Source organism: Rousettus aegyptiacus, unplaced genomic scaffold (genome assembly GCF_014176215.1).
Source record: "Rousettus aegyptiacus isolate mRouAeg1 unplaced genomic scaffold, mRouAeg1.p scaffold_m13_p_11, whole genome shotgun sequence".
NCBI classification, from domain to species: Eukaryota; Metazoa; Chordata; class Mammalia; order Chiroptera; family Pteropodidae; genus Rousettus; species Rousettus aegyptiacus.
This window is the reverse complement of record NW_023416286.1, coordinates 49,423,801-49,450,706: the sequence shown is the minus strand read 5'-3', so window position 1 is coordinate 49,450,706 and position 26,906 is coordinate 49,423,801. Positions and strand designations below refer to the sequence as shown.

At 42.9% G+C, this 26,906-nt stretch overlaps 1 protein-coding gene and 1 long non-coding RNA gene across 2 annotated transcripts in view; one reads left to right on the top strand and one right to left on the bottom strand.

The window, feature by feature from the left end:
- The window catches only part of COL4A2 (collagen type IV alpha 2 chain), a 178,572-nt gene that overhangs the window by 116,871 nt on the left and 34,795 nt on the right, over positions 1–26,906 (top strand). The window contains exons 13-27 of the mRNA XM_036228807.1: positions 342–440; positions 2,146–2,181; positions 2,780–2,830; positions 3,765–3,809; positions 7,260–7,313; positions 8,203–8,269; positions 10,342–10,452; positions 10,965–11,114; positions 16,002–16,094; positions 17,404–17,561; positions 20,309–20,381; positions 20,477–20,583; positions 23,286–23,487; positions 23,865–23,924; positions 25,605–25,661. Of these exons, the coding sequence (XP_036084700.1) occupies positions 342–440; positions 2,146–2,181; positions 2,780–2,830; positions 3,765–3,809; positions 7,260–7,313; positions 8,203–8,269; positions 10,342–10,452; positions 10,965–11,114; positions 16,002–16,094; positions 17,404–17,561; positions 20,309–20,381; positions 20,477–20,583; positions 23,286–23,487; positions 23,865–23,924; positions 25,605–25,661 (1,363 nt within the window). The remainder of the gene's footprint in view (positions 1–341; positions 441–2,145; positions 2,182–2,779; positions 2,831–3,764; positions 3,810–7,259; positions 7,314–8,202; positions 8,270–10,341; positions 10,453–10,964; positions 11,115–16,001; positions 16,095–17,403; positions 17,562–20,308; positions 20,382–20,476; positions 20,584–23,285; positions 23,488–23,864; positions 23,925–25,604; positions 25,662–26,906) is intronic.
- The window catches only part of LOC118609376, a 42,472-nt gene continuing 23,669 nt past the window's right edge, over positions 8,104–26,906 (bottom strand). The window contains exons 3-4 of the long non-coding RNA XR_004953373.1: positions 10,531–11,625; positions 8,104–8,967 (exon numbers count right to left, since the gene is read on the bottom strand). This is a non-coding gene — a long non-coding RNA (uncharacterized LOC118609376). The remainder of the gene's footprint in view (positions 8,968–10,530; positions 11,626–26,906) is intronic.

Genomic DNA, 26,906 nt, shown 5'->3' with positions numbered 1-26,906 from the left:
CCATAAAGACATTTAGCCTTCAAACCTAGTAATCTCCTTGATAGTAATGCATCATAAGGAGACACGTGTAGCCCCCAAATTGTGAATAACCTGAACAGCTTTTATGCAAACATTCTAACTATTATTAATGCAAGTAGGATACAAATAATTTTACATTATGGTTTTTCCATTTTAAATTGAGTTTCGTTTTATGTTATAAATATAACACTATAAAATTAATGTACATGTCATAAGTAATATGCAAGGAGGAAAAAAAGTGGTTTGTGGTGGTATTGTGCTTTTACTCATGTTTGGTAGTGTCTTCCCAAGTAAAGACTACTGCTTTGCTAAACCATTCGCAGGGTGACATGGGACTGCGAGGACCTGATGGGATTCCCTCAGACGGCAATCACGCCATCGTCGGGCCCGGGAATGAAACGTTCCATCCAGATCAATATAAGGTAAAAGAGCTTCACCAAAATTGACAGTTCCCAATTGAACTTTAAAAAAGGAAGGAACAAAGGTAACTTTCTTTGATCTTATTCAATCACATTCAAAGTAGAAAAGGCCTCACTATCAAATTGTCCCTGAAAACACAACTATTCATTCCATCAAATAACTGCAATAGTCCACATGTTAAACAATTGTGACAAATTGGAAACAACACAAGGATCCATAAAAAATATCTCCAATTCATCCTTAATTAAGTACATGAGTCTCCTGTGTAGACATAGGTTATAGTCAGAGCATAATTCAAACCCAGTATATAGAACTACACAACAAAATGTTATTTTCTGCAAAATAAACCTACCCTACTTTTACTCTTTGCTGACATAAAGCATCATCGTGGGAGTTTTGGGGGCATCAAAATTCCATTTTCTGGCCCTTATGATGTCTATTAACATTTCATTTGATTAAAAATGTACTCTCGGAGTCTGAAATAAAACTCAGTATCTTGCTGTACCACTTATTCAGATGGCCACTGAACCCTTCTGAACCTTCATTTTCCTTGTAGAGCTGCAGAGTGGATTGCAGGAGGCCATAGGTAAAATGCCTGGTAAAGTCAGGCACAATCCACAGAAACCAAAATAAAAACCTCAAACATAGAATATAATCCCCAATACTCAAGTATTTGTTAAGATGGAATCTGGGTGCTTAGTCATTCATGGGAGAGGCAGGCATGACCACTGCCTTGGGGTGGGGGAGAGGGGGACATTAATCTAGGCAGCTGTAGGTCAATGTTACGTGACCTGACCATTGATGAAAGTGGCCCAGGAAGTGGCTGGCGTAAGACAGAATGCCGGAGGAAAGTGAGTCAGAAGCAAATGGTTGTGTATAGCGAGAAAGTGGGACATCCTGGACAACCGGGCAAGAGCGGGATCCCCACCGAGTGTGTCAGGGTGGTTTCTGGGTGGGCCTCTGGCTCCTAGTGGTGACCTGACCATCAGCCGGGTAGGGCCTCTGTCCAGGAGCTGAGGATGGAGCCCGGCCAGAGCAGGGTCTACCACACTGAGATTCTCAAGCTTCCGAAATACTTTCCCTTCATTTTCTACAGCCAAGAAGCAATGGTTCCAGGGCTGGGGCCCAGCCAGCCTGCTGGGGGCAGTTTGGGGCCATCGGGATCTGAGCTCTGTCCTAGCAGTAATGGAGATCAAGGACCCCGCAGTCACTACATTTCTTTCACCATTTTAGGCCAAGAGAAGTGGAAAAAATAGGTCAGACAGTGTTAACATTTCTTTCCAAAGCCACTTTTGCTTGGAGTTTTAACACATTCCAAATGTGTCTTTTCCTCAAAGAACCCTTCGAATAATATTTTATTTAAATGAATATTATCATCTGGGGCTTTTCTCTGGGCATAGTCTACCGCCGCAGGATGTTATTATACGTGCCTGCAATTGTGGGATGATAAAGGAAAGTGCATAGATAGAGACAACCTTGCAATCACAGCAAAAATAACACGATTTAATTTATATTATGAAAACCCAAAAGAAACAGCACATTTTTCCCTGAGTTTTGAAGCTGCAAAGTTCAGATTTGTTTGTTACAATTCATTTATAATGATCGTTTAAAATTTTATTAAATATGTTTCACCTCATATCATAAACCCTGATGAATTTTTAAATGTTACTATTAATGAGCATTTCTTATTTTTCATTTTCTTCACAGGGTGAAAAAGGAAGTGAGGGGGAACCAGGACGAATAGTAAGTCATGCAATAAAGATATTTCTTCTCCCTCGTGGTTCCTACATGTTCCTATTGTAACAGTAGTGTGCAGGAGTCCTAACAACCCACCGACTCTTGGTTTCCAACCCATTTGTCTACAGCAAGAAAGCGTTATCATTTATTTTTATGCTTTTCTTCAGAAAATAGATTCTGAATGTCTTCCTTTTTGCATAATAAACACTGGCTAATCAACATTTTCTGAAGTTCATAAAATGAACCCAAACTCTTTAAAAGAGAAAATATGGGGAGGGGCGGGGGCGGGTTTGATGGACTGGCTTCTGTTTTAGGGGTCTAGTCATATAATCACTCTGCCCTCTTTTTGATCTCTATCATGACTGCCCCAGTGCTCCCAGTCTTCCTACATCCTACTTACTAGAGGGCATGAGAGTGGTGTCCTAGACACTCCACAGTGATAATCCGGGCAGACTCAACAGATCTCTACTAATCTGCCGTTCTGCTGGGCTGGAACAGAGAACCACAGAGGCACGGCGGCCACAGGGTGCTAAGAAATGGAATCCCTGAGCAAGTAAAGGGTATAGTGTTAGCCGCTCCCTCAGATCTCTGTGTTTTCTCCTAGGGCATTTCCTTGAAGGGAGAAGAAGGAATCATGGGCTTTTCAGGACCACGGGTAAACTATGTGTTCTATGTCTGTAGTTTGTTTTGTTTTGTTTTCTAAATAGACTTTATTTTTAGAGTAGTTTGGGGTTCACAGCAAAGCTGAACCAAAAGTACAGAGAAATGTCCCTCATATCCCCTTCACCTCTACACACACAGCCTCCCCCACTCTACATTCTGAACCAGAGTGGTCCATTGGCTATAGCAAATGAGATACACCTGCACGGATTGACACATCATTTATCTCCCAGTAACTGGGGTTTTTAAAACTGTGTACCTCCATTTGGTGAAGGGTAGGAACAGAGCACAAACACATTTCTGCTTGTATTAGTTGGGCTAGATTAATCTTTGGTAACAAAAATGCAGAGTCCATCAAAAATGTTCTCAGGGGTGTGGGAGTGGGGCAAGAGAGTGTCTCCTCCAAAGGAGATTCAGCCACCTGTAGCTCCCATGCCCTAGGACAGACCTCCTTCTTCAGAAGGTAGTCCTGAGATGACACCTGCCACTTCTGCCCTCCCCTCATCACCCAGAACTCAGTCACACGGCCAAACCAAGCCACAGCACGTTGGGAAATGGGCCAGGAAGAAGAGAAAGTGTCCTTGTGATAACTGTCTGGTAGCCACTACCACTAAAAAGTCATTTGTTACAATCTCTGAAAATAAGAACAGCAAATTTTATTAGAGTGCAGCCCTTTTTTTATCTGTACCATTCTTATACCATCTTCATGAATTTCTCCAAATTTCTTTAAGTGGTAGATATGATGCATTATATGAAAGTGTCGCTAAAATGATCCATCTCCTTTAGAAAATAAAAAGTTTCACATGGTTTTGATACTTTCGTAGTAAAGTATGTTGTTTTAGTCTATGTCAGGTGCCATGGTAATGCCCTCTAGAAAACATTGCTAGGTATTCTAAGCTGTTATTGTTTCTGTTTTCTGTTCAACCCAGGGTGCCCCCGGCTTCGATGGTGAAAAAGGTTTACCAGGACAAAAAGTAAGTGTGATGCATAAAATGCAATCTGCTCCAGGCCTGAAACATCTCACAAAGGTCGAATATGAAAACTATAGAATCTCAGAAAAATATTGCCCTAGAAAAAAAAACATTTAAAACTTTCATTGCATTTACTGTAGCATAAGTAATCCGTCACTCCAAATCATTCAAGATGCTTGAGTCAGATTATTTACCTTTTACTCATTTTGCAAACTAGCTCTTTGGTTCTTTCCTTTGGTTCTCTCCCTCCAGACATCACATCAACCAGTCCCAACCAGCTACGACTTCTGTACCTTCCAGTCTCACACCCCTCCTCTGAATCATTTCATGTTACTCTTAGGAGGATTGTCAGCGTGGTGACCAAGGAAGGGATCACCTAGATTTTTCATGTATTGATCTGGCTCACTTTGACACTTTGTTTATCTTTAATGATGACCCAATTAGTTATTTTTACCACGTGTTCTGTAGAGAGATTTTTGGCAATTTTTAAAGAAGAAAACATTATGTGAGTAATGTGTCGTGAATCTGGATCAGGCTTAGAATCATCTAAATGATAGGTCATATGAGAGAGTACACATAAAAATAGATGATTTAAATTAATGATTTATTATTTTCACTATTCATTATCTTTACTAATTCAATCATAGTATACATCCTTTCCATCGCAGAACCTGGAGGCAGCCAGTGTAAATAATTCCATGGGTATTTTTTTCAGATAAGTGCTAGCATACAAAAGAAATGCATTTTTATATGCATATCACTTAACAACAGAAAGTAAATACATCTGTATTGTTCTGCCACTTACTTTTTCATCTAATGTGCTTCGGAAATTTTTCCACATTAGCACATACTCATCTACATAGTTCTACTAACAAGCTGTACAGAATTGCAGTCAATGGATGTACCATATTTGCTTAACTAGCCCTTCACGGTGGTTTCTAGCTGCTTGCTATTTCCAACAATCACACATTCAACATTACGGCACACACACCTTGGTGCCCATGGGCTAGTATTTTCATAATTTAGTCCTCGTAGGCTTTTTAAAAAGAGGCTTTTTAAAAAAATTGATTCAGCCTCCAAATCATGACTCCACTGAATCGTGCTCATGGCTCCATGGCAGGATAGTAGCATGACATCTGGAGAACCATAAGGATGCTGCTAGCGAGCGCCAGGTCTCGCCGGCCCCGCTTCGGGGAGTTCTGCCATGTTTGTTCTAGCACTACAGATGGGACTTGGCCCCCCAGATTTGGTTTCTGGCTTCCACTGGCTCTAGGCACGGGCAACTTAACCCCGTGTTCTGGTTTCGACCACTCCCAATGAGCACCCATCTTGATTTCTTTCTGCTACATTAGGTGATCTCCTTTTTCCCATTTCTATCCTTTTATAACTAAACTCAGGCCAAGGATGAAACCAGAATTTGCCCTGATTACTCCCATCTTTTCATAGCATTAGTAACTGATAGTAGCACACCCAAAGGTAGCGTACCTGGAGCAATAGCTGTCCATGCGACACCCATCCAAAGACCAAAAGGATGAATTCTAGCATTTAACAATAATTCATTTCCACCTACCCCATGTAATTAAAGTACTACTGTTAATACTTTGATCGCCTGCCATGTGCTAGTGAAATCATAATTACGATTTATTTTTCTAAACCCAACACTAAGGAGTTACAGCATTTTTAAAATGCAGCACACTGCCCTTCTAGAATTCCATAGTTAATGAGGAGCAAGGTGTTCGCCAGTCACTGACCCCTGGGGCCTCTAACTGCGGTGTATCAGATGTCGAGATCGAAGGCTCATATCTTCCAGTTTGCTTTCTGCACTTGCAACAACTGGAGAAAATGCAGATACTTCCAATTAAGTGGAGTATCTCAGTTGCTGCCGTGAAATCTTTTCCTCAACTATATGAATAGAAGATGCTCAGGATATGCACACGTGGCCGAGTTGTTCTGCGTGTTAGTACCACACTGTACCACAGACGTGTCTACCATGTGCTCTCTCGCTTGCCAAGTTGCCATTACTCTCCAACTGCTCAGTTATACTTATAGGCTTTGGTTTAAGGATATAAAATGAAACCAGTAACCAGAGGCAGCTCCAAGGAGCAACTGTTAACACCAACACAAACATAAACAAAATAGGATGAGCCAAAAAAGAAAAGATTCTAGGAAAGATTTTGCTTTCTCTATAGGAGCAAAAATCGGCTCCCCCTCCCTCCCTCCTCCGGAGATTGATAGAACTGTAATTAGCTCTGGGGATGCTTGTTATTGCTTGTGGATGATGTCACAGCACAGCTGAGCAGTACTTGGGTGGCACAGATGGCGTATAGATTTGACAGTCTAGCACATTGTTTGAACTGGATTGTGACACAGCTCAGACAAATGCCTCATCGCCAACCCCCTAGCCATTGGCAAGCTCTTTAATGATTCCTGTCTTATGGGATGGCCTCTAAGGAGATCATTCTTAATATCAGAGAAATTTACCTTCACTTTTGAATCTTCAGCTCCACCTAGTGTGGAAGAAAGTCAGTCTAAATTATGGGCCCACCATGAAAATTACAAAATTAAGCCAATCTTAGTTCATTTTAAACAACATGACTTTCAGCATACATGCTCCTAGATTTAAAAATATTCTTAAAATAATCTGATACTGTCTATTTTTTATACCATTAGTACCTGGCATTCTGAATTTTGGGGGCTTTACTATGCATGTTCTTTAGCAAAATGGAATAAATTTTTGGATTTTTAAAAAAGGTTTACATGTCTACCCAGATACGACATGGCTCTTTTGATACATATTTGAGGGAATTAGAAAGCAACAGGTAACACTCAAGTTTTGTTTTTTTTTTTAATAAAGAGAAAAAATTTCTAAATTGAGAGGCTTTAATGCTCCTGTTTGATACTAACTGAAAATTTTCAAAACTCATCTTGGAGGAAGGTTTTAAAAGATGCATCAGGTTGTCAACACAACCCCACCGATCAGTCATAAAACCACTCAAACTTGGCATCTGTGCCTCCTGAAGGGACACAGCACCCTGCATAAAGTATTCATGCTCAAAAGATGAACCTAAGCCTAAAGAAGCCTCTAGACCTAACAACTATTTTAGAGAAAATAGGGTAAGTAGTAGGATATTTGCAATACCGATGACCTGATTTCCTCAACAGCAACAACAAAAAAGAGTTACAGGAAAAGTAAAAAGTAAAAGGAAACTATCATGAATTAAAAAGAAAATGAAGGGATATAACAGCCAAATGTCGTGTTTGGACCTTGGATGCTGATTCAAAAAAAGCAGCTTTAAAAAGACATTTTTGAGACCAAAATCAGGAAACACTGAACAGAGACTGGGAAGTTGGTGATTTTAATGAATTATTGTTAATTTTATTAACACTAATAATGATATGCCTAGTAAATTATATGTTAGAGGTTAAAATAAGCATCACACATCTTTCCTGCAGGGAAGCAGAGGAGCAGATGGTTATCAAGGCCCTGATGGACCCCGAGGACCCAAGGTGGGATCAGTTTTCATTTGGATGGTTTTCCGTTCTTTTCTTTGGATTGTGTCCTGATCACCTCCTATTCACCATGTGGGACAAGGGAGGTATCCTCTGTCCTGTATAAGAATAGGTAACCGAACATACAATGCCCAGCACTGAAGAGATGAGATGGACACTCATTTATTAGTCACATATAGCCCAGCCTCAGGATGCTGCACATCACACAGGGCCATACAGAGGTTGTGTGCACTCGGAAGCTGCACCCAGAGCAGACAGAACTGTGGGAGGGGCTTTGTGGTAACAGGAGGGTGGGGCACCCCCTGGTTCCCAAGGGACAATGTGACTGACTTGTTTAAATAATTGCATGGGCTGGCATGAAAGTGAAATCCAGGTAGGCTGCAGCTGCTCCAGCTGATGAGAGGACCGGCCAGGGAGGGAGGTTCTCCTATTGGGTAGGTGGCAAGTCTTGTGAGGACAGGAGAACTCGTGATTAGGCCTATGGGACCCAGGAGACAACACTCAAAATATTAGAGCTTACAATCCAGATGGCATTGTTTCAGGGTGTAGTTGTATCACCTCTGTGGAGTGGCTCAGATACCGTTATCAACAATAGAACAGTCTACCCTGCAGAAAGCAGCCTCTTGACTGAGTCCAGTGTTTGACAAGGATTTCAGAGTGATAGTGGCACCTACCCACTTTGTTGTTTCTTGGTGTGTCTGGGATGTCTGGACTTATTGCCACAGCACATTGGAGTGGTGCCCCAGGCGTAGTCTATGGTTTAGTTACTCAGAATAGTAAGCTAAGCTCATGGTCCACATGCAGCTTTATTCTTTGGAAATATGCAGTGTCCAGAACTCCAAAAAGCCAGCCTCACATTTCTCTACTCCTCTTTTTTTTTCTCCAGGGAGAAGTGGGTGACCAAGGCCGCCCAGGCGCACCTGCCTATTCCCCTCATCCTTCTCTAGCTAAAGGTTTGTATGTGATTTCTCCTGCGTGTTTATATTACATGTACATTCTTTCCTGTTATAGACAGAGTCATGAACTGGCGAGAAAGATCTATCTAAAGAAAACAAAGCAAACAAAAGACGGTTAGAACATAACCTTTGTAGAATTTCAGTCTCACGTGCACCTTCCCTTATGGCTTCAATGTGGTATCACAGGAGACTCTCATTTTGCCTCTTCCTGAGAGAGTCTCCCCACTTTCCAGGTGAGACCCCTCTGGGGAAATTCTTCTAATTCTGTATACTTCGTGCAGGTCCTGGTTTTGCCATCTGCAATATCACTAAAGATATCCAGTCCTACACATCAGGCCTTTATGGCAGGAGGCCGCGCCGCCTTCACTCATCATGCTCCATCTGTACCAAGATGCTCACACCCCTCTGCTGGACAGTCCAAAGCCTGGAATTGATCATAAGCACAATCTGTAAACAGTCATAGCCCTTTAGACTTCAAGGAACTAAATCCCTAGATGTTTTCACATAAATAAGTCCTCAGGAAGATGCTCTACTGTCACAGTTGACCCCAGCGCATAAAATGTAGGATGTCGCACGTGTTGTGGCTAATGGTCATCTTCGTTTTAGTGCAGCCTTCCAGTCGGTGAGATTATACCGAAATATTTTCAAACTCCATAAGAGCAATTGTCTCTGAATCTTTTCGAATGTACATCTTTCTAAAAAAAAAAAAAAAAAATGTTTTTAAAGAGTGTTTTGAGCATTCTCCTGAATAATTATACATATATTTATTTGTGGATACTTTATCCATGTCACAGAAGGCTCCATAAAGGAGGAGATTGTAGCCTGTGTGGTTCACTGTTGCGTCCCCAGTTTCTAGTACAGTTCTAGACACCTAGTAGGTACTCAGTAAATATTTATTTGAATAACTAACTAAATAATGTACATGCTAAAACATACACATCAGACAGGGATTTTAAAGAGTAAAGTTTTTTTAAAAAAAAAAATAAAGATGCTTTAATGCGTTCTTCCTATACTAGTAGATCATCCAGCTCTTCCCTATTATTTATGCCCAGGGGTCAAAGACTCAGTGTCCTGCTTCGGTGTGAATCATCTGTCAGTTTAATAACTAGTTTTGCATGTCTTCATCCGACATGCCAAAGAACATAGCAATGCCACTTCATGTTTGTTTATTTAGGGGTAAGGCTTGAAAGAGCATTCATGTGTCATTCACCCAGAAAATAGTTATAAAAAGCCAATCCAGGGAGGAGCTGGGGTTCAGAGGAAGACGGGGCTCAAAGAGAATCAGCCCTCCACACATAGCTCCTTGGCGCCTGGTGCCGTGTCTGGTACATGGGAGGATTCCTTCTTGATTCTCATGTTAGACTCAGTTGCTTATCCAACCTGATTTTTCACTACCCTTGTTTACCTGTACCCCAACACTCCAGCCCAGCCCTGCCGAGCACTCCCAGCTCTGTGCTCTCAGTTAGGCTGATGTCCCCTCTGGGTGCCCTTCCTTCCGCCATCCTCTGCCGTTGTCCTCCCCTGCCTCCCATCCTCATCAGACTCTACCAGTGTCTGAAGCTCAACTATCAGGGTACCTTCTCCAGGAAACCTGAGTGCCCTTGGGCACAATGCTTCACCTCTCTGTAAAACAGGGACGATGAGACTATCTGTCCCACACGGTTCTATGGGAATCAAATGTATGAAAAGTATTTAATGCTCAGCCTAGTGCACACTGCAATAGCTTGAAATGTTGTCTACTCCTATTATTTTTATCCTCAATAGTCCCTCAATATCAGATTTTGCCCCTAAACAATCTTCCCCTCCTTTGAAGCCTCTCAGTATCTTTTTGGCATATGTGCCCCTCTATTGTTTTATGATATTTACAGGAATCTTGTACCAGCCCCATTTGTTTCAGAATGAGCTCCTTGAAAACAGGGACCATCATATAGTAAACATTTGGACCCCCACCATGCTTTAGGCAATGTGAAGAATATTGGCAAATACGTATTTAATGAAACAGGTAAACACCTGGTGCAAGTCCTAGACCACAAGTCCTGTTCTTACTGTGGGGCCCATCTTGGTTTCAGGTGGCAGAGGTGATCCGGGATTCCCAGGGGCCTACGGGGAGCAAGGAGCCCGGGGTGAGCCAGGAGACCCCGGCCCACCAGGTCCCCCTGGCACACCCATCAGAGATGAAGGTAATGTGTTTCACAGTATTAAAACTATGACCGAAAGTATGTCCTCTCAGCCCTTCACATAAACCACTAGCCCCTTACCGACTGCACAGCTAGGTTGGTGCTGGTGCTCATCCCCGTAGACTAGGTTCAGCAACTGAAATGGGTCTCACATACATGTTTGGATGTCTTCACAGAACAACTGGACCTGTGACAGTAACTCTCCCACTAGGTTAGACTCTGTCGCTAATGAGTAACTAGCATGATTCTGTCCATTGGCTAGGAAGAGCATGGGCATTCAACAAATGTCGTTGCCAAGAATTGGCAAGAAATCTCAGGCTATTATTCGGAGGCAAGAAAAGAGGCTTCTTTAAAGTAAAAAAATGGTGATGAAATATACCACTGGCATCCACTCCCTGACTGCCTGGACTGTAAATCCACTAGTAATACTGGTGGCCTCCTATGGACAGGAATGCCAATGCAGTTCTTAAATATCAGAAGTTTCACACTGCTGGTGATTATTGTTGGATTTTCAGATGGGAGGAGAGGCTTCCCAGGTGAAATGGGACCCAAAGGCTTCATAGGAGACCCTGGCGTCCCTGCACTATATCCTGGCCCACCAGGAGGTCATGGAAAGCCTGGGCTTCAAGGACCACCAGGGCCCACCGGACCACCTGGACCCGATGGTAAGTGGAGGGAAACTCAAGGGTGGCACGTTTCGGTGTCCAGACAAAGAAGGCTGGCCCTACTCATATTTTCACTTGGGTTTTCTGCTAAATAGTGTCATGAACCAATACAATAGGTAGCTGATTAGAATGTGGCAGGTGCTCTGTGGTGCAAATAGAAAAAGCTGGTGATGGAAGAAAGGCAAAGGCTGGAAAACCTGTTGAGCATCAACAGTCCCATGGATATTGCACAGTAAGTGTGGGCTGGCTGTGATTCCAGTGAGATTGATCCTTCAGTGAAACATCTGAGAGGTGCAGTCCAGAAGCAGATGAGGGATGAAAGCTGTCAGGTGATAAGTTCCAAACACCTTCTTCCAGGGTGGAAGCTTCACGCCTTGATTTGCAGCCTCTCTCCTCTGTTTAACCAACAGTTTTAAGCAGACTTGATAATCTGTCTTCTCGTCCCTTGCATAATCAAAGCTACAACTGAACAGGTGGCATAGTTGATCGCAAGAAGGAATGGCTGCACCACCTGTAAAAAGAAGTGGCAGCCATTAGCCAGGGTCAAAATGGAAGACTATGGAAGTCTATAAAGCAGACAAGCACGAGAATCTGCTCCCACATGCTCCCTAGGAACATCATCGAATCATAGCACAAAGTAGTATTTCCAGATTACAATGTTCCTATGGCACATCTTTTAGTTAACAGTGCTCTCAGGAGGCAGGGAAGTCTGCAATCTTAGAGCTTGCCTTCAAAAATGATTATTCTTTTCAACTGCTGAGTTTAAATAAGGTATGCTTTGGACATTGCAAAATCTCTTTATTGGGAAAATTTCATCATTTCAAGAGATTGGATAGTTAAGGCATTGGAAGAAAACATGAGGTACAATTTCTTCCTATGTAACAGGACTATGAGTTAGCAGCCTTTTCTTTTCAAAATATTTGACTTTAAATTCTCTGATATCACTCCTGATAATCTCTATGGCTTCCTATCCCCAAAGAGGAAGAGAATCCTATTTGCTAACAGATAGTGTTTTGTTTTAGTTAAAGGTAAATTCAAAGACCCATGCCTTAATTGCTTTTGGAAGATTATTTCTCTTTGCCATCTCTAGAAGGAAAACTGTTGGAGACATTGGAAGCATATCAGCACATACTTCTTCCATTAATAAATCCACATTCACATCTTAGACTGTTTTGTATTCTACAGTAAATTTTAAAGCTAATATGGTTCTACATTCCCAATTTTCCTTCAACTGGAAAAACCATATTCTCATAGTCTTTTAAAAAAAATTTAGGTGCAGATATTTCTCTGGAATTTGCCAGATCATTCGAACAATGTTGTCTTTAATTTTCTTTATCCTTGAAGTAATATTTATTACTGTGGCATTTGTGATAATGGCCACATTTCTATGAGTGTTATATTTTCTAAATAAATGTTATTTGTTGAGTTTTCCTTTTTTGGCAACAAAACTTGATGTCTGAAAAATAAAAGCATAAAAATATGCCTCTTTAAAGAACTGCGATTGAAAGATAACCTTCCATTATTCCTATAACTACATTCCATTTCGATAAAGACACAAAGGCATGCCACTTGCTTTATAAATCTTGCTTAGCAAACTTATGATTTACTAACATAAGTCATCTGTAAACACATTAACTTATTTCTGATTCATATTTGTAGACTGAAGAGAGAATTTATAAAATAGATGGAATGGTATTTGATAAATTTTATCAACTAAAAATTTTAAAAGCATACAACTTAAGTTCTCCTTGAAATATTTGTTTTATCCCATGAGGCACATTGTTTCCAAACATCTTTTTTAAAGCAATCTCTTATACAAAAAGTAGCCAACCGTAATGGCCTTTGAAAACATTATCGTGTATAATCAAAATTTAATATCAATGACCTAGATTCCCACAAATTTCAATTGTTCCCCTGAAATGAAATTGTTGGATTCTTTTCTTGTTAACTGCATTTCATCTTGTTTTCTGTGTTGGTACTATTGAAAATCAGAATTTTTAGTGTTTTGCAGTTCCAACAAAATCAAACCATGAAGTCGGTTTTCTTTCTGAGCTAAATGTTTTTGCTTACCCTTAGTTCCAGCTCAGTTAACTGAAGCGAGTGTGGGGCAGTGCTATTGTGTTCTGGAATAAGTCAAAATACTGCCTGGCTTGTTGTGGCCAGGAAAATCATCTTGAAAACATCTAAGAGGCACACTGCTATTCTATAGGACTTGTTTGAAAATTATTAATTTATTAGATAAATAAAACAACAACCACAACTTAGGAAAAAGGAAGGCTGGCACTGTAAGACGGCCACACTGTGCCTTTTTTACTAGATTTACAAATATTATAAGGAATACCCACAATCTCTTTGTCTCACACTTAAAATTCCTGAAACATCTGTGATTAAATAACCACCTGTGATACTGTACTTCTCATAACATATTGGAAGGACTTAGAGGCATAAAATAAAGCCCCACAGAGTCCACTAGACTGAAATGCACTTGACCCAGTCACCAATGACCCATAGAGCCACATCCTAAGGGTGTCATTTTGCTCCATCAGCAGCCTCTCAACAGCAAAGATGCAGCCAACATCCCCTCCTTCACACTCTCTCTTCTCTGGCCTTCCATGATGCCCCACTATTATCTTAAAGACTTTTTTTCAGCATCCTTTGCTGGCTCTTCCTTCTTCCTCCTCTACCCATCCATCCAGTAGATGATGAAGTGCCTTGATGTTCATTCTTAGACCCCTGTATTCTCTCCCTATCTTGGTGAACTCATCCATTCACATTAATTTAAATACAAGTTCTATGCCAACACTCCCTAATTGTGTCATTAGCCCTGTTCTGTGTCCTGAACTCCAAACTCATACCAACCATTAATTCATCACATAATCAGTACTGTATGTATCACAGACATCTCCAACTTTGTGTGTCCAAAACTTTGGATCTCCTGCTCCCCAACTCCCCCACCCACATGCTCCTCCCCTGGGCCTCCCCCATCTCCACAGACCCAGGAGCACAGACCAGAGCCCTGAGTCCTGGCATTTCTGCCTCTTGAATCTAGAATCTTGAATCTGTCCATTGTTCTTCATTTCACTGCCTTTGTCCTGATGAAAGTCACTACAGTATATCATGTTTAGTCAGCTAGAATACCCAACCCACTCATGATCAGCTTCCATGCTTTTTCCAGTAATTGTCTACACAGCCAGCCTGTCCTTGTTACATGTAGATTAAATTGTGTAACTTCCATCTTTAAAACTCTTCAATGGCTTCCTCTTGCCCTTGGGATAAAATGCCGGCATGGTCTCCTTCACCTCTGTTCCCGTAACTTCACTCCTCACTCATCACCCTCCAATGATACTTTTTTCAACCTCAGGGACCTTTAGACAAGCTTATCCTCTCTCAGGAACATTTCCTCCCTCTCCATCTTGGCTGGACATCTTTTATTCTTAATTTAAGGGTCACGTTCTCAGAAAGGACTTTCCTGACACCCTCTCCCCAATTTTAAATGGGCCTATCGCTATTACTTTCTCTGAGCTCCCTGTTCTCGCAGCACTTGCCATGATTTGAAATTCCATGTTGGTCTATTTACTGAGATGTACCTGATGTGTATCTCCACATCTAAACTGGAAGCGCCATGAAGTTCTGTCAGTTCCGTTTCCAGCTGTGTACACAGCTTCTAGCACACTGTTGGACACAGCATAGGCTCCGGGCAAATGTCTCATCAATGGATGGATGGATGGATGGATGGATGGATGGATGGATGGATGAGAGATTATATTAAATGTGTAGTGAGACCTAATTACATGGGACAGTAGTCATGGCCATCTTGCCATAAAGATTGATAGTTACCTAGCAGTGTTCTGACACTCAAATTCGTTGTCATTTTCCCAGGCAGATAGCAGAAGTTTTTTAAATTGGCATTTTCCTCTCCTTCCTACTTCCTTAATCACTCCATGCTCTCCTCTCAGGAACCATGAGGTGCATATGGCAGCATGTATTTTAATTTGTTGGGGGAGTTTCATTGGGTCTTTGGAGCTGCGAGCGCTACAGTGTATAGCAATGCAGAGAACAAAACAGGTCAGGGAGACGGATTCCAGGCCCAGCAGCGAGGTTTCCTGAACATGTGAAGCCCCAGTCCGTCCACAAGATGGTGCTCCTCTCGAACGGGATGTAGAGAGTTTTGTTGGCTTTAGCAGTGTATTTCTTATACCTTTGCCTAGTGGGGAAATGAAGGATCGTGTCAGAGCCCTGCAGATGCTGGCAGGACTTCTGAAGTACCCTGACCCCAGCTAAAGGGGTGAGGGTTGGAATGGGGGACGTGATCATGCTGAATCCAAGTGGGTCACAAGTTTATCTACGTTAATTACATGAACTTTATGTGTGTGTGTGTGTGTGCGCGTGCGTGCACCCAGAGAAGCGAAAAGAGGAAAGAGTGTGTTTATGCTGTGTGTGGGAAGGTGGTATGTACATGTGTGCGCCTGCTCCAAGGGAGAGGGCAGAATAGGGAATCAAGCTAACTGAAATATCTTTTATTATCTTGTTTTGTTCTGTATTTTGTCTTTTGAGGAAGCAGAGGTTTGAATCCAGGACTTTAGCATATAAATAAAATACGTAATCGAAAAATCAGAAGCTTTCCTTGGATTCGACGTTTCTTAAAAACAAAGATTTTTATTTCTAGACTTACTGGGCTTTCACATCTCTTTCCATCTCTGAAAACTGTGGCCACAGAACAGTCTTCATTTCTTTCCTAAGAGGTGTTTGGGAATATAATTGGAGTGTGGGAGTCACTTTTACTCTCTGTGGGGAGATTATCTGAAAACCTTCCCACACTGCATCTGGCAAGATGTGGGGTCCCTCATGCTGTGCTAACGTGCCGGCCCCTGTGGCTTTTCTCCTTAGGTTTCCTTTACGGCCTTAAAGGAAGAGAAGGAGAGGCAGGATCTCCTGGGACTTCTGGTTTCCCTGGGGCTCGTGGACAGAAAGGATGGAAAGGTAAGGAATATCAGAAAGATGGAGATGGGGTAGAGGGGTGCCTCAACCCTTGTGATTACCCTTTCACTTGTTCTGAACTGAACATGATCCTTTATTCCCCCACTGGCCTCCTTTCCTCTGAAAGGGAATTCCAGTGAAACTAAGGTGGGTGATGTCCGCACCCAGCAGTCAATTTGCTCACCCGTCTCTATTCTCTGTCTGCCATCTTCATCGCTGAATTTTCAGGGAATGCAGAGCTCAGCAGTGGATAAACGTGATGAGCAATGATTTCTTAGGCTGAATTCAGATGCAAGTGCTCAGCTCCAAGGCAATGTAACAAGTACTTGCAAAGGGCGCATCTGCTATAGAGTGCTTGTAGAGGAATCATCTGGTCTGATCCTAAGGATGACTCCCTGAGTTAGGAATTAGTTAATGGGCGAGGAGGCCGAGGCTCAGAGGAGTGACATGACCTGCTCAGCATCTCACTCCCACTTGGTGGTAAAAGTGCAGTTAAAACGAGCTGTCCTCGCTTTTCTCTTCCTGCTGCAGCTCAGGGACACCGCCCCTAGCTCAACATCCTTCCGTAGGATGGGTTGGCCCAGTTTGCCCCTTCTCTGTGGGGCTGTCAAGACCTATGGTGCATGTGGGATGTGTGGGTGCATTGGTGCCCCACTGCGGAGGGGGCTGACTGCAGGAATCAGACATCTGTGGGTGAGCTGTACAACTCAGCCCCACTGAGCCATCATCTGTCATCAGGGCCCTGAGGAGCCAAACCTAGCACAAGCACTGGGCTCCCTAGGTCCAGCCACAACAAGACAGAAGAAGAGAGGTAGTATATTTTTTCTCTGACCTCCCATGATCTTGGCCTCCAATGTTCAGCTCTTGCCAGGCTGCCCACCTTCATGGCTCACCTTCACGGCTCACCTTCACCTGGACCCTGGAACATCATCTCCTCCCTTTGTCCCTGAGGCCCCATGGTGGTTTCCTACAACTCCTGTCACTGAATCCTCAACTCCAAGCATACTCCTGTAAATGGTCCCATTGCTTAAGCATCTTCAATAAACATCACAGTAGAATTCTGCATCCTGAGGAGACCACGACTGCACACTTGAGTAACTCATGCCCCTCATCTAAGGAATAGAGATGACAGTCCCCACTGTCCTCACTGTGCACAGAAGTGTGAGGGCCAGAATAGATGATGGCCATGAAGTATGGTGTTGCCTTCCCTCCTTCCACCTTGCTTATGCTCCTGTCCCTGCAAAGCCAAAAGAATGTTTAACAGATGCTTCATGAATAAATAACAAGCCTCTCCCTCTCCCTTGAATTGCAGGTGATGATGGAGACTGCAAATGCGCGGATCAGTTCATCAGGGGTTTTCCGGGGCTACCAGGACCCAAGGGCTTCCCAGGCATCAATGGGGAGCCAGGGAAGAAAGGGAGCCAAGGAGACCCTGGCCAGCACGGCATCCCTGGATTCCCAGGGTTCAAGGTAAGAGACCAGTTCTGTCACAAAGCTGATAAGACGTCCTAGATGCCTATCCCTGTTCTCCCATTCCTGGCTTTTATTTACCAAATTAACATAGCTTTAGACCAGGAACACTCATGTACTCAATGCACCATTCAAAAAAGCCATGTACTCCAAGAGGAACTTTAAAACGTGAACTGATGGAAACATGACATGGTGCAGCCACTGTGGAAAACAGTTTGACAGTTCTTCGAAAAGTCACAGAGTTGCCATATGACCCCGAAAGTCCACTCCTAAGTATAGACTCAAGAAATTGAAAACACATGTCCACACAAAAACTTGTATACAGATATTTATAGCAGTATTAATAATAATAGCCAAAAAGTAAAGACAACCCAAGTGTCCATCCACCGATGAATGGATAATGAAACAAGCATACCCACACGATGGAATATTATTCAGCCATCAAGAAGAATGAAGTGCTGATACATGCTACAATATGGATTAATCTCAAAAACATTATGCTTAGTGAAATAAAATAGACACAAAAGAACAGATATTATATAATTCTATTCATATAAAGTGTCCAGAATGAGCAAATCAAGAAACAGGAAGTAGATTGGTGGTTGCCAGGGACTCAGTTGGGGAGCAATGGCAGTGACTGCTTAGTGGAAGCAGGGTTTCTTTTTGGGGTGAAGAAAATGTTCTGAAATTAGATAACAATGAGGATTGTACAACCTGGTGAGAGTACTAAAAACCACTGAATTGTATGCTTTAAAAGGTGAATTTTATAGTATTTTAATTATATCCCCCCCCAAAAAAAAATTCTAGCATTTTGAATGTAAAGCATCTTATTTATTGAGTATTCACTTCTTCATATTTAGTATAGAACTGGTTCTGCATTTTCTGAAGGCTCCCTTAACCCAATAAACCTGAGACCTCCAAGTCAATAATGAATTTACTTTGGCTTCCTGTGTACATCACTAAGTGGACTTTATTTCATGCCTTATGAAAAGATCATCTGTAGTAGGTCATTATTCCATGGCAGGTTTTAACTAACCAACAATGTCGAGGCAAATTTCAGATGAAAGAAAAGATATTATACTTTTTACTTTATTTTTTCCTTAAAGAGAACTGAGAAGATTTATAAAGTGAAAAGTCATCACTTTATATATTTAGCAATAGGGGGAAAATTGCTCAGGACACTTGGCCAAGCACAATTAGGACTATCTGGCTCCACAGCGTGGTGCAGGACAATTATACTGCCACTCAGAGCTGCTGGTGCAGAAGGTCACGACTACTGTTTTGCAGGTGAAAATGAGATCCAGAGCACCTCTCTGCTCCAGGCCCCAGGATTTCTCAAAGAACAAATAGTTTTCTCTAACTAATGTTAGTAGGTATTACGTTTTGTCCTAGTTTAAAAATGATACCATCTCCAAATCATGGCTGTCGATGCATGTAAAAGGATATGTCATGAGAATTGCAAACTTAATGGTAAAGCTAGTAGAACCTTCAATTGTTTATAAAATGATTGGCTATTTCCTAGAAGACAAAAGGATCCCATTTGGTGACCCTGGAATGTCTACAATCTTCTCAATGCACAGGGTTTCCCCAACTGTATACACCCCACAGCGCTTGTGTTCAAACACCTCTGGTGTTGTGTTTGTCACCTTGCATTTAATTATATGTCTAGGTGACTGCCAACCCCACTGCAGTAGGAATGACTAAGGCAGTTTTTAATTTCTAAATGTTTGTACTGATAGAGTCTGGCAGAGTGTTGGAAGTGTGGGAATCTGTCGATAAGCAAATTCATCCATCCATCCATTTACCCAACACCTACTTATTGAGCAGCATCTGTGTGTGAGACATTGTCTGGATACTGAAAGAAGGTCACCCTTTTCTGCAAAGAACTAAATCAATAAAGCAAGAATCTGTGGAATTTTTTTAGGAGAGAGGAACTTGTAATCACTTGTAACATTCCATTTAATTAAACCAATACTAAAAGCTCCCATAATCTTGAAAATAGCATCAACCAAGATTTGCCAAGAACTAGCATATCACACATATTTAAATGCATCCTGAACCATTAAGCTGTTCGTTTCTGCTCAATGGGAAATCTAAAATGTGTCGCTGCAATAAGCATGTCTCTAAAGCATGTTTTCTTCCAATCTTAATTTCCATTTGGAAGACAAGCTGTTGATTAAATATTCTTTGTTCTCAATATTAAACATCACGAATTTCCATTCTGTGTACTTGGAAGATACCTGCTTAGATTCTAAATAATTAGCCACCTTGTGTTGTACATCCTTGCTTTTCCAACAATTTGTAAGTATATGAATCCCTGAGCTTTTGTTGAAAAACAGATTTTGGTTCAGTTGCCCTGGATGGAGCCTAAGGTTTTCATTTCTAACAAGCTCCCAGGAGAGGCTCCTGCTGCTGGTCTGTTGTCCAAACCTTGAGTACCAAGGTTCTGGTTCTCACTGTCCAGCCACATGTGGCTACTTTCATTAGGTTGAAATAAATTAAATTTTAAACTTCAGTTCCTCAGTCCCAGTGGTCACATTTAAGTGTTCGATAGCCATTTGTGTTTAGAGGCCACTGCACCGGACAGCCAGGTATAAAGCACCACCAGCATGGCAGAAAATTCGTTTGGACAGTGCTGAGCTTGACGACAGATCATGGCCCTCAAGTCATATGAACTGAAAGTCATCATCTCCACAGATGTCCTTAACAGCACGAAAGAGGAAAAAACCGTGTGCTTGTTTCCACAGGGAGCTCCCGGTAACACTGGGCCTCCTGGACCCAAAGGACTGAAGGGAGACTCCAGAACAACTACCACCAAAGGTCAGTCTCTGCAGCTCAGCAACTCTCAGACCGTTTATCCTTCTGTGGCAGCACGGAATGAGTAGAGTCATTCTGTATTGCAAATTCTTTCCCAGGTGAGAGAGGACAACCAGGTGTCCCAGGTATGCCTGGTTTGAAGGGCGACGACGGCATCCAGGGGCGTGATGGGCTTGATGGATTTCCAGGCCTTCCAGGCCCTCCTGTGAGTAGCCACGAGTGTGGGACAGGCTCCTTAAACACCTCAGAAGCGAAAGGCTCTGACGCTGCACTAACCCCATTCTGTTTTAATGAACAGAAATCACATTTTTAGGTAACAATGAGTTAGGTTGGTAGCCAAGCTCAGAGTGAACATTTAAGAAATAACAAATATTCTTCCTGGTGTAACATAGAATGAAACACACCCCACCCCAAAACAAATGTTCTAAAACAGATGGCAGAATGCTCTTTCTAGAATAAGTGTAAAATATACAATTGCTTTGGCCACAAACACATCAGAGTTGAAAGAGATGTCTAATAGTGTGCAAAATCCAGCCTCCTTCCATAGGGCAAAGTCTGCAGTCAAACATGGAGAAGGGCGGAGATAAATCACCAGGATGAGATTCTGCTTCAGTTCATCCTCCTTCTTTCCCTGACCTCGGCCCTGCCGTCATGCCTTTCCCACGGACAGTTCTGGACTTTTCTCATCTCCTGATTCTACAATGTGATTTCTCACCTCTTCTTTTTTCTAGATTCCATTTTCGTCCCCCAAAGCTCCTTGAATTTGTTTCCTGGGTTTGCTCTAACAAAGCACCATGGACTGGGCAGCTTAAATGACAGAAGTATCTTGTGAGGGACACAATTTAACCCATGACTCTCTTCCTTCTCCTCAGAATGTCACACCTAATTTCTCTTCATCAGATTATTTGCCTCATTCCAAAACCTAGGTCTTCTTTTGTGATGTTTGTCGTTTCTATTATAACACTGTTACATTTTAGTGCAGTTTTCTTAGACTCTTTGAAAATACCTGGATTATTAATAATCTAGTATTGCTTTTTTACTTATAATGTTAAAAATCGTTTTCGAGAAGTCAAATACCACAATTGCACAACCACATTGTTACCTTGAAATGTGGCTGTCTGAGATAAAAGCATGGGGACCACTCATTTGGCTAATGAGGAAATAGCAAGAGGTGACATGACTTGTCATCACTGAGTCCGGGTCCTGGTCTATGAACTTAGAATTTCAGTCGTGTCAGTAGCCTTGGAGAGAGTCAGAAGAATGGGGCTCTGCTCTGGATGGGACGTTTCCAAAAGTACAGATAATTCTATGATCAGGTATCTTTACAAATCTTTTCTGGAAGTCAAGAAGTGAGAAATAGTGAGGCTAGAATTACAACTGGTAAAGAAGAGGGTGGATTATGTCGATGGTTTGAAAAATGTTCTTGTTTTTGCCTATTCAAATATGATTACGGAGTGGTCTTTGCGTGTGTGGTGTGTGTGCATGGCATGTGTGTAAGTGCATGTGTATGCTCTCTGTGTGTGGTGCGCACATGTGTGTATGAGCGTGTGTCTCGCTTCATCACAGCGGCCTTGTCCGATGTGGTTTGTGAACTTATTAGTGTTCAGTGGCACACTCGGCATGGCCATGAAGGCAGCCAGCTTCAGCAGCACCTAGGACTGGCCAACGGCCCTCGGACCAGATCCCGCAGTCAAGGGTTGCTGTTGTCTTTCTGTTATTAAGAGCCAGCACTCAAACCCACCACTTCCAAGTTCCAGTCTAATGGCTTTTGTCAGTATGCGCTGGAATTTCTTCCTTGCTTGCTGGAATTTCTAAGCTAAAAATGTGAATATCTGCCTTGAGAAACTTCAGTGAGCACACCCCAGAATGCTCCCCAGTGGTTATCATTGTTCTCCATTACCTAAGTTTGGTTCACCTGCCAATTGATCTCTGCAGCAGATCTGAGAAATGCAAAGTCCTGTCCATATCATTAAGCCCGTCTTAAAGAAGCCAAAACACAGGCGCTGTGTGGTTTAATCAGGGCCATACTAATACTGAGAGAGCTTGACCCTTGATCATCTCACTACTCCTCATGCCTTTGGGAATGAAGGAGAAAGGTAACCTCGAGGGACAGCAGTGTTTCATTTCCTGGAAGCTACTGCCTCCTTACCATCAGGATATCTCGATCTCATTCACAGCTCGTGCAGATGGGCTGGGACTTATTTGCTCGGGTGTTATACCAGCTCGTTCAGGCATGCTCAGCACAAAGCCAGGCGTTGATCTGCTTGTGACCCTGCAGACACCATTCCTTCTAGCTCTCCTTTTATCACTCCTTCACCCACCCCAGTTTTCCACACTTGCCTTGTAGTTTCATTAATAGGACCTGACATTGCTGAGTGCCTCCCAGCTTCCCACTTTTCCGACCCAATTATCTCTCCTTATTTCTCATGAGCACACTGCTCTTTATTTCTCGTCCAAATTAAAGACTTCCTTTCCTTCGATAATGCATTAGCCCTTGTGAATAGTAGATATGTCACAAATGCTAAATCATAGCAATAAAAATAACGTGTTTCTATTCTCATTTATCTAAACCTATGCATAACTGTTGTCATTTCTAATTCTTTCTGTGAATGAAGGTCTGAATTACATGCACAGGTGCTAGTGGCTTGGAAAGAAAAAATAAATACTCACATAGATATCTGTGCTTTTCAAAACTACTTTCTATTGCATTGCTCATGATTGGTGTAAAATCTGTCCTTTATTTCTGTGACTTGGGTAGATCATGACTGTAGGTTCTTATTAATCTCCACTGTCTTTCTGCTCCATATCCACAGCATGGGACTCAGGGAAATGAGGAAATGAAACTGGGAATATGACTATCTTTGAGGTTAACTTATCTTTTAAGAGATAAACTGAATTTTCTCACAGGGTGACGGCATCAAAGGCCCCCCAGGGGACACAGGTCACCAAGGAGCACCCGGCACTAAGGGCGCTCCAGGAGAAAGAGGTCCCCCAGGATTGGGCCTGCCAGGCCCCAAAGGCGAGCGTGGTTTCCCTGGAGATATTGGGTTACCTGGACCATCAGGTTTCCCTGGCCCCCCCGGCCCCCCTGGCACTCCAGGACTAATAGGTATGAGGACAACAGTGTTTCATTTCCTATCTTTCAAAGCCATGAGACACTGTTTAGTGTTTCAACACCTGCCCACTATTCTTTTTTGGCAACGTGTGAGTTCCCCAGTACTGTCACGGAAGAATGCTGTGTTGCAGCATCAGTTCTCAGCACATACAAATGACACCCAACCACGGGGTTTCCCAACTCACCGCCAGCCTCCTCTCACCAGTGCTGAAGTCATGGAGGCTTTATGCAGAAGCTCAGAAATGGGCGTTTGGAGTCACTGTCCAGCCCCCGGCCTTCTCCCCAACCCAACACACATACACCCATAGATAAGTGAGTCACTCCCAGTCATTCCAAAATTGCCTCACTCTGTCATCATGTCTTGCTTCTAGATTGTGATACAGATGTGAAAAGGCCCATTGGAGGTGACGGGCAGGACATCATCCATCCAGGTACTACCTTGAAGATCAAGAGGCTTTAAAACTCTTTAAAACTTTTGGTTTGTAAAGCATGTGACTCATCAACAACTGCTGTGAGCTCCTGCAGTGAGCGCAGAGCTGCAGTAAGAGATATAAATATGTGCAAATCTTGAAGCTGGCACCCCATCCGGTTCAGCTTAGAATCAAAGGAAGGCAAGAATAAAAACACATAATGTTACCTAGTTTTCTCACCAATATAAAGCATCAATTTACAACATCAATGAAAACTCAACAGATAAGTATTTTCACACCTAGAATATATGCATATATTCATCTCTCTGTCTATACGTATATAAAGGAAAACTGTGAATTATCTGTTATATGGGGTAAAGAACCAGTACAGATAGATGTCAGAACAAAAGAATTTGGTCTAGTGATAAATGAAAGAACAAGGGCTGACAGATAAAAGAGGGTGTGGAGATGACCCTGAGCCGAGGCTCAGTGGTGGGAAGGAGAGAGAGACTGTGCGGAGGCTGACCTGGCTACTAACGAGGAGGCAAAGTCTCCATCCAGGGGAGACTTAAAAACCCAAGTGGGAAGACAGGGAGAGACATGGGTCCAAGACATGGGATGCTAACCTCAGTCAAGATTTTGAAGAGAGAAGCAAAAAGGGTAAGTTTGGGACAGAGTTTAAGGTGCTAGTAAAACATTTGGATGGCAGTCAAAAGTTTGGATATAATTCTCAAGATAAAGGTTGGAGTTGGAGAAGTAGTATCAGAATCTGTGGGTCCCCTGCTTGAGGTTTCGGTTGAGGTGTGGGAATGGACCCAGCACTCGGGGCAAGGCCGCAGAGCAGGAGCGGCAAACGCCGGGGCTTTCAGAGAACTGATGTGGGACGGTGCCTGAGTGAGAGGCTCGGAGGGCCCGAGGCCAGCTGCCCCACTCACCACCCCTTGAAGACATCTGAGTTTCTTTCTTTTTACGACCTACCTGGTCAGGCTAGTTTGCACCCCCTGGGCCCGCTACTGTGGCAGAGAAGTCTTCCTCTGCAGACTGTGGCAATTAAGTCAGGTCAAAATAGGAGCCCAGACAAATTCTAGGCCCACAGTGGGAGGACCTCAAAGAATTGCTGTGCCTGCAGGCGGGCTCCCTCGGCCAAAGGCCAGACAGCAGAACACCCCTTCTGAATGTCGCTGCCCTGGCCACACCAACCAGAAGTGGCTGCCGCCCAGGTTTCATTTTGCATGGCTCAAAGAAGCTACTCCCTATGGCTAATTCTGAAAGTACTCGAAGTCACAAAAGATAAGTCAAAGAATTTCTTCTGAAATCACAAGCGGTCACAAGTGAACATTTCCAGACCAAAAAAATAAATAAATAAAGGCGTTCGCATTGACCCGCTGGGGAGGATCCTGGTTAACTCAGTTGAGCTGAGGTGCTGCCCTGAATGAGGGATGGATCATTGCCAGCACAGGGCCGGTTCTCATTTGGGCCTACTTTATTTGCATGTATATTAATATTTTAATTCCATTGCACAACAAAATTAAACTTTTCTTTACTTCATAATCAAGATTAATTAACTCATTAAATTACTCTGATCATAAAATGGTAGCCAGTTTTCGTGGCTGGTGCCTTTGACCTTGGCAATATCGCAAAGCCATGCAACTCTGCATTGACGGTTGCTTCAGCTCATCCTTTTTCCCTTTCTCTTCCCAGGTTGTGTTGGAGGGCCCAAGGGATCGCCAGGCCAGCCAGGACGCCCGGGCCCCGGAGGTAAACTGGAGAGCACTTCCAGTCTTCCTCTTTGCGTCTTCATTTCTCTTTCCCTTCTTCCTACATTTTTCCTCTGTCCCCTGCATTTCTCTCTGGCCCTGGACGTCACTACATTCTGCCATCTTGGCACTCTAGCACAAACTGTGGTAGCTTCTATAGGGAGCAGGCTTTTACTCATCGGTGTAGAAAATGTGTGTGGTAATCGACACCCAGTGGACCCCAAGCTAAAAGAGAAGATTCCTGTTATGCAGGACTCAGCCTCAGCTGTGGCACTAACCTTGGTGGGCAGCCAGAATGCAGAGACGGAAGTGCCTCTTTAAGACTAGAAAGGAAATTCATCTTTGTATGTTTTTCTTTAATTCCTCTTTGCCTCAGGATATGTGGGAAGAACCTACAGAAGACGATTGTTTTTCGGGGTTTTGACTGAGGGAAAAATAGAAATAAGCAGGGTTAGGAATTTGTCTCTACAATCTAGGAGGAACTGGGCTTTGCTGGAGCAGACCAATCACCGCAACCGAAGAACCCATGTGAAATAAGTAGGGGTTGGTTATCTGTAACAGAGCCCAGTGTCTACAGCCATCCATGTGCCCACTCGTGGCAGGGCATTTCAGAGATAACAGATGGGGCCTGCTCAGTGGTGTGCAGATATCTGTGTCTGTCGACCTTGGACAGGAGGGCTCTCAGACTGAAATACTGATAAGAGTTCAGCCTTTTGATTTCTCTCCTCTGACTGTGGCAAGCCAAGGGAAAATACCTCGAGTATCCACCGAAGAAGTCGCTCAGGTACTTCAGGGTTGAGAGCACGAGGCATGCAGCCAGAAGCCTGCCTCGTCGTCCAGTTCTGTCGCTACCGAGCAGTGGGGCTTTGGGCATCTCACTTATTTCTTCTGGAACTTAGTCTCCTCACCTGTATCACTTTGCAAACGATGCCCATGATAGCCTGTGGGTGAGGTTCCACATAAACGGTAAAGTGCTAAGCCACTGGGACAGCTTCCAACAGCAGCTGAGTGGAAGCAAGGTCATGAACTGAGGATGAGGGGGGATTTTGAACATGTTTTGACAACATGAAGCTTAATAAGATCATAGGTTAATGAAATCATGAGATCATAGATTCAACATTTCTGATATAGACCGACACTTCGTCTGAAAGGTGATTGTGGAATTGTAAAAACATCATCTTTACTGCTTCCCGCACATATTGAGCTCATGTGAGTGACATAGCCTGTAATTCTGAAGCATCAATAG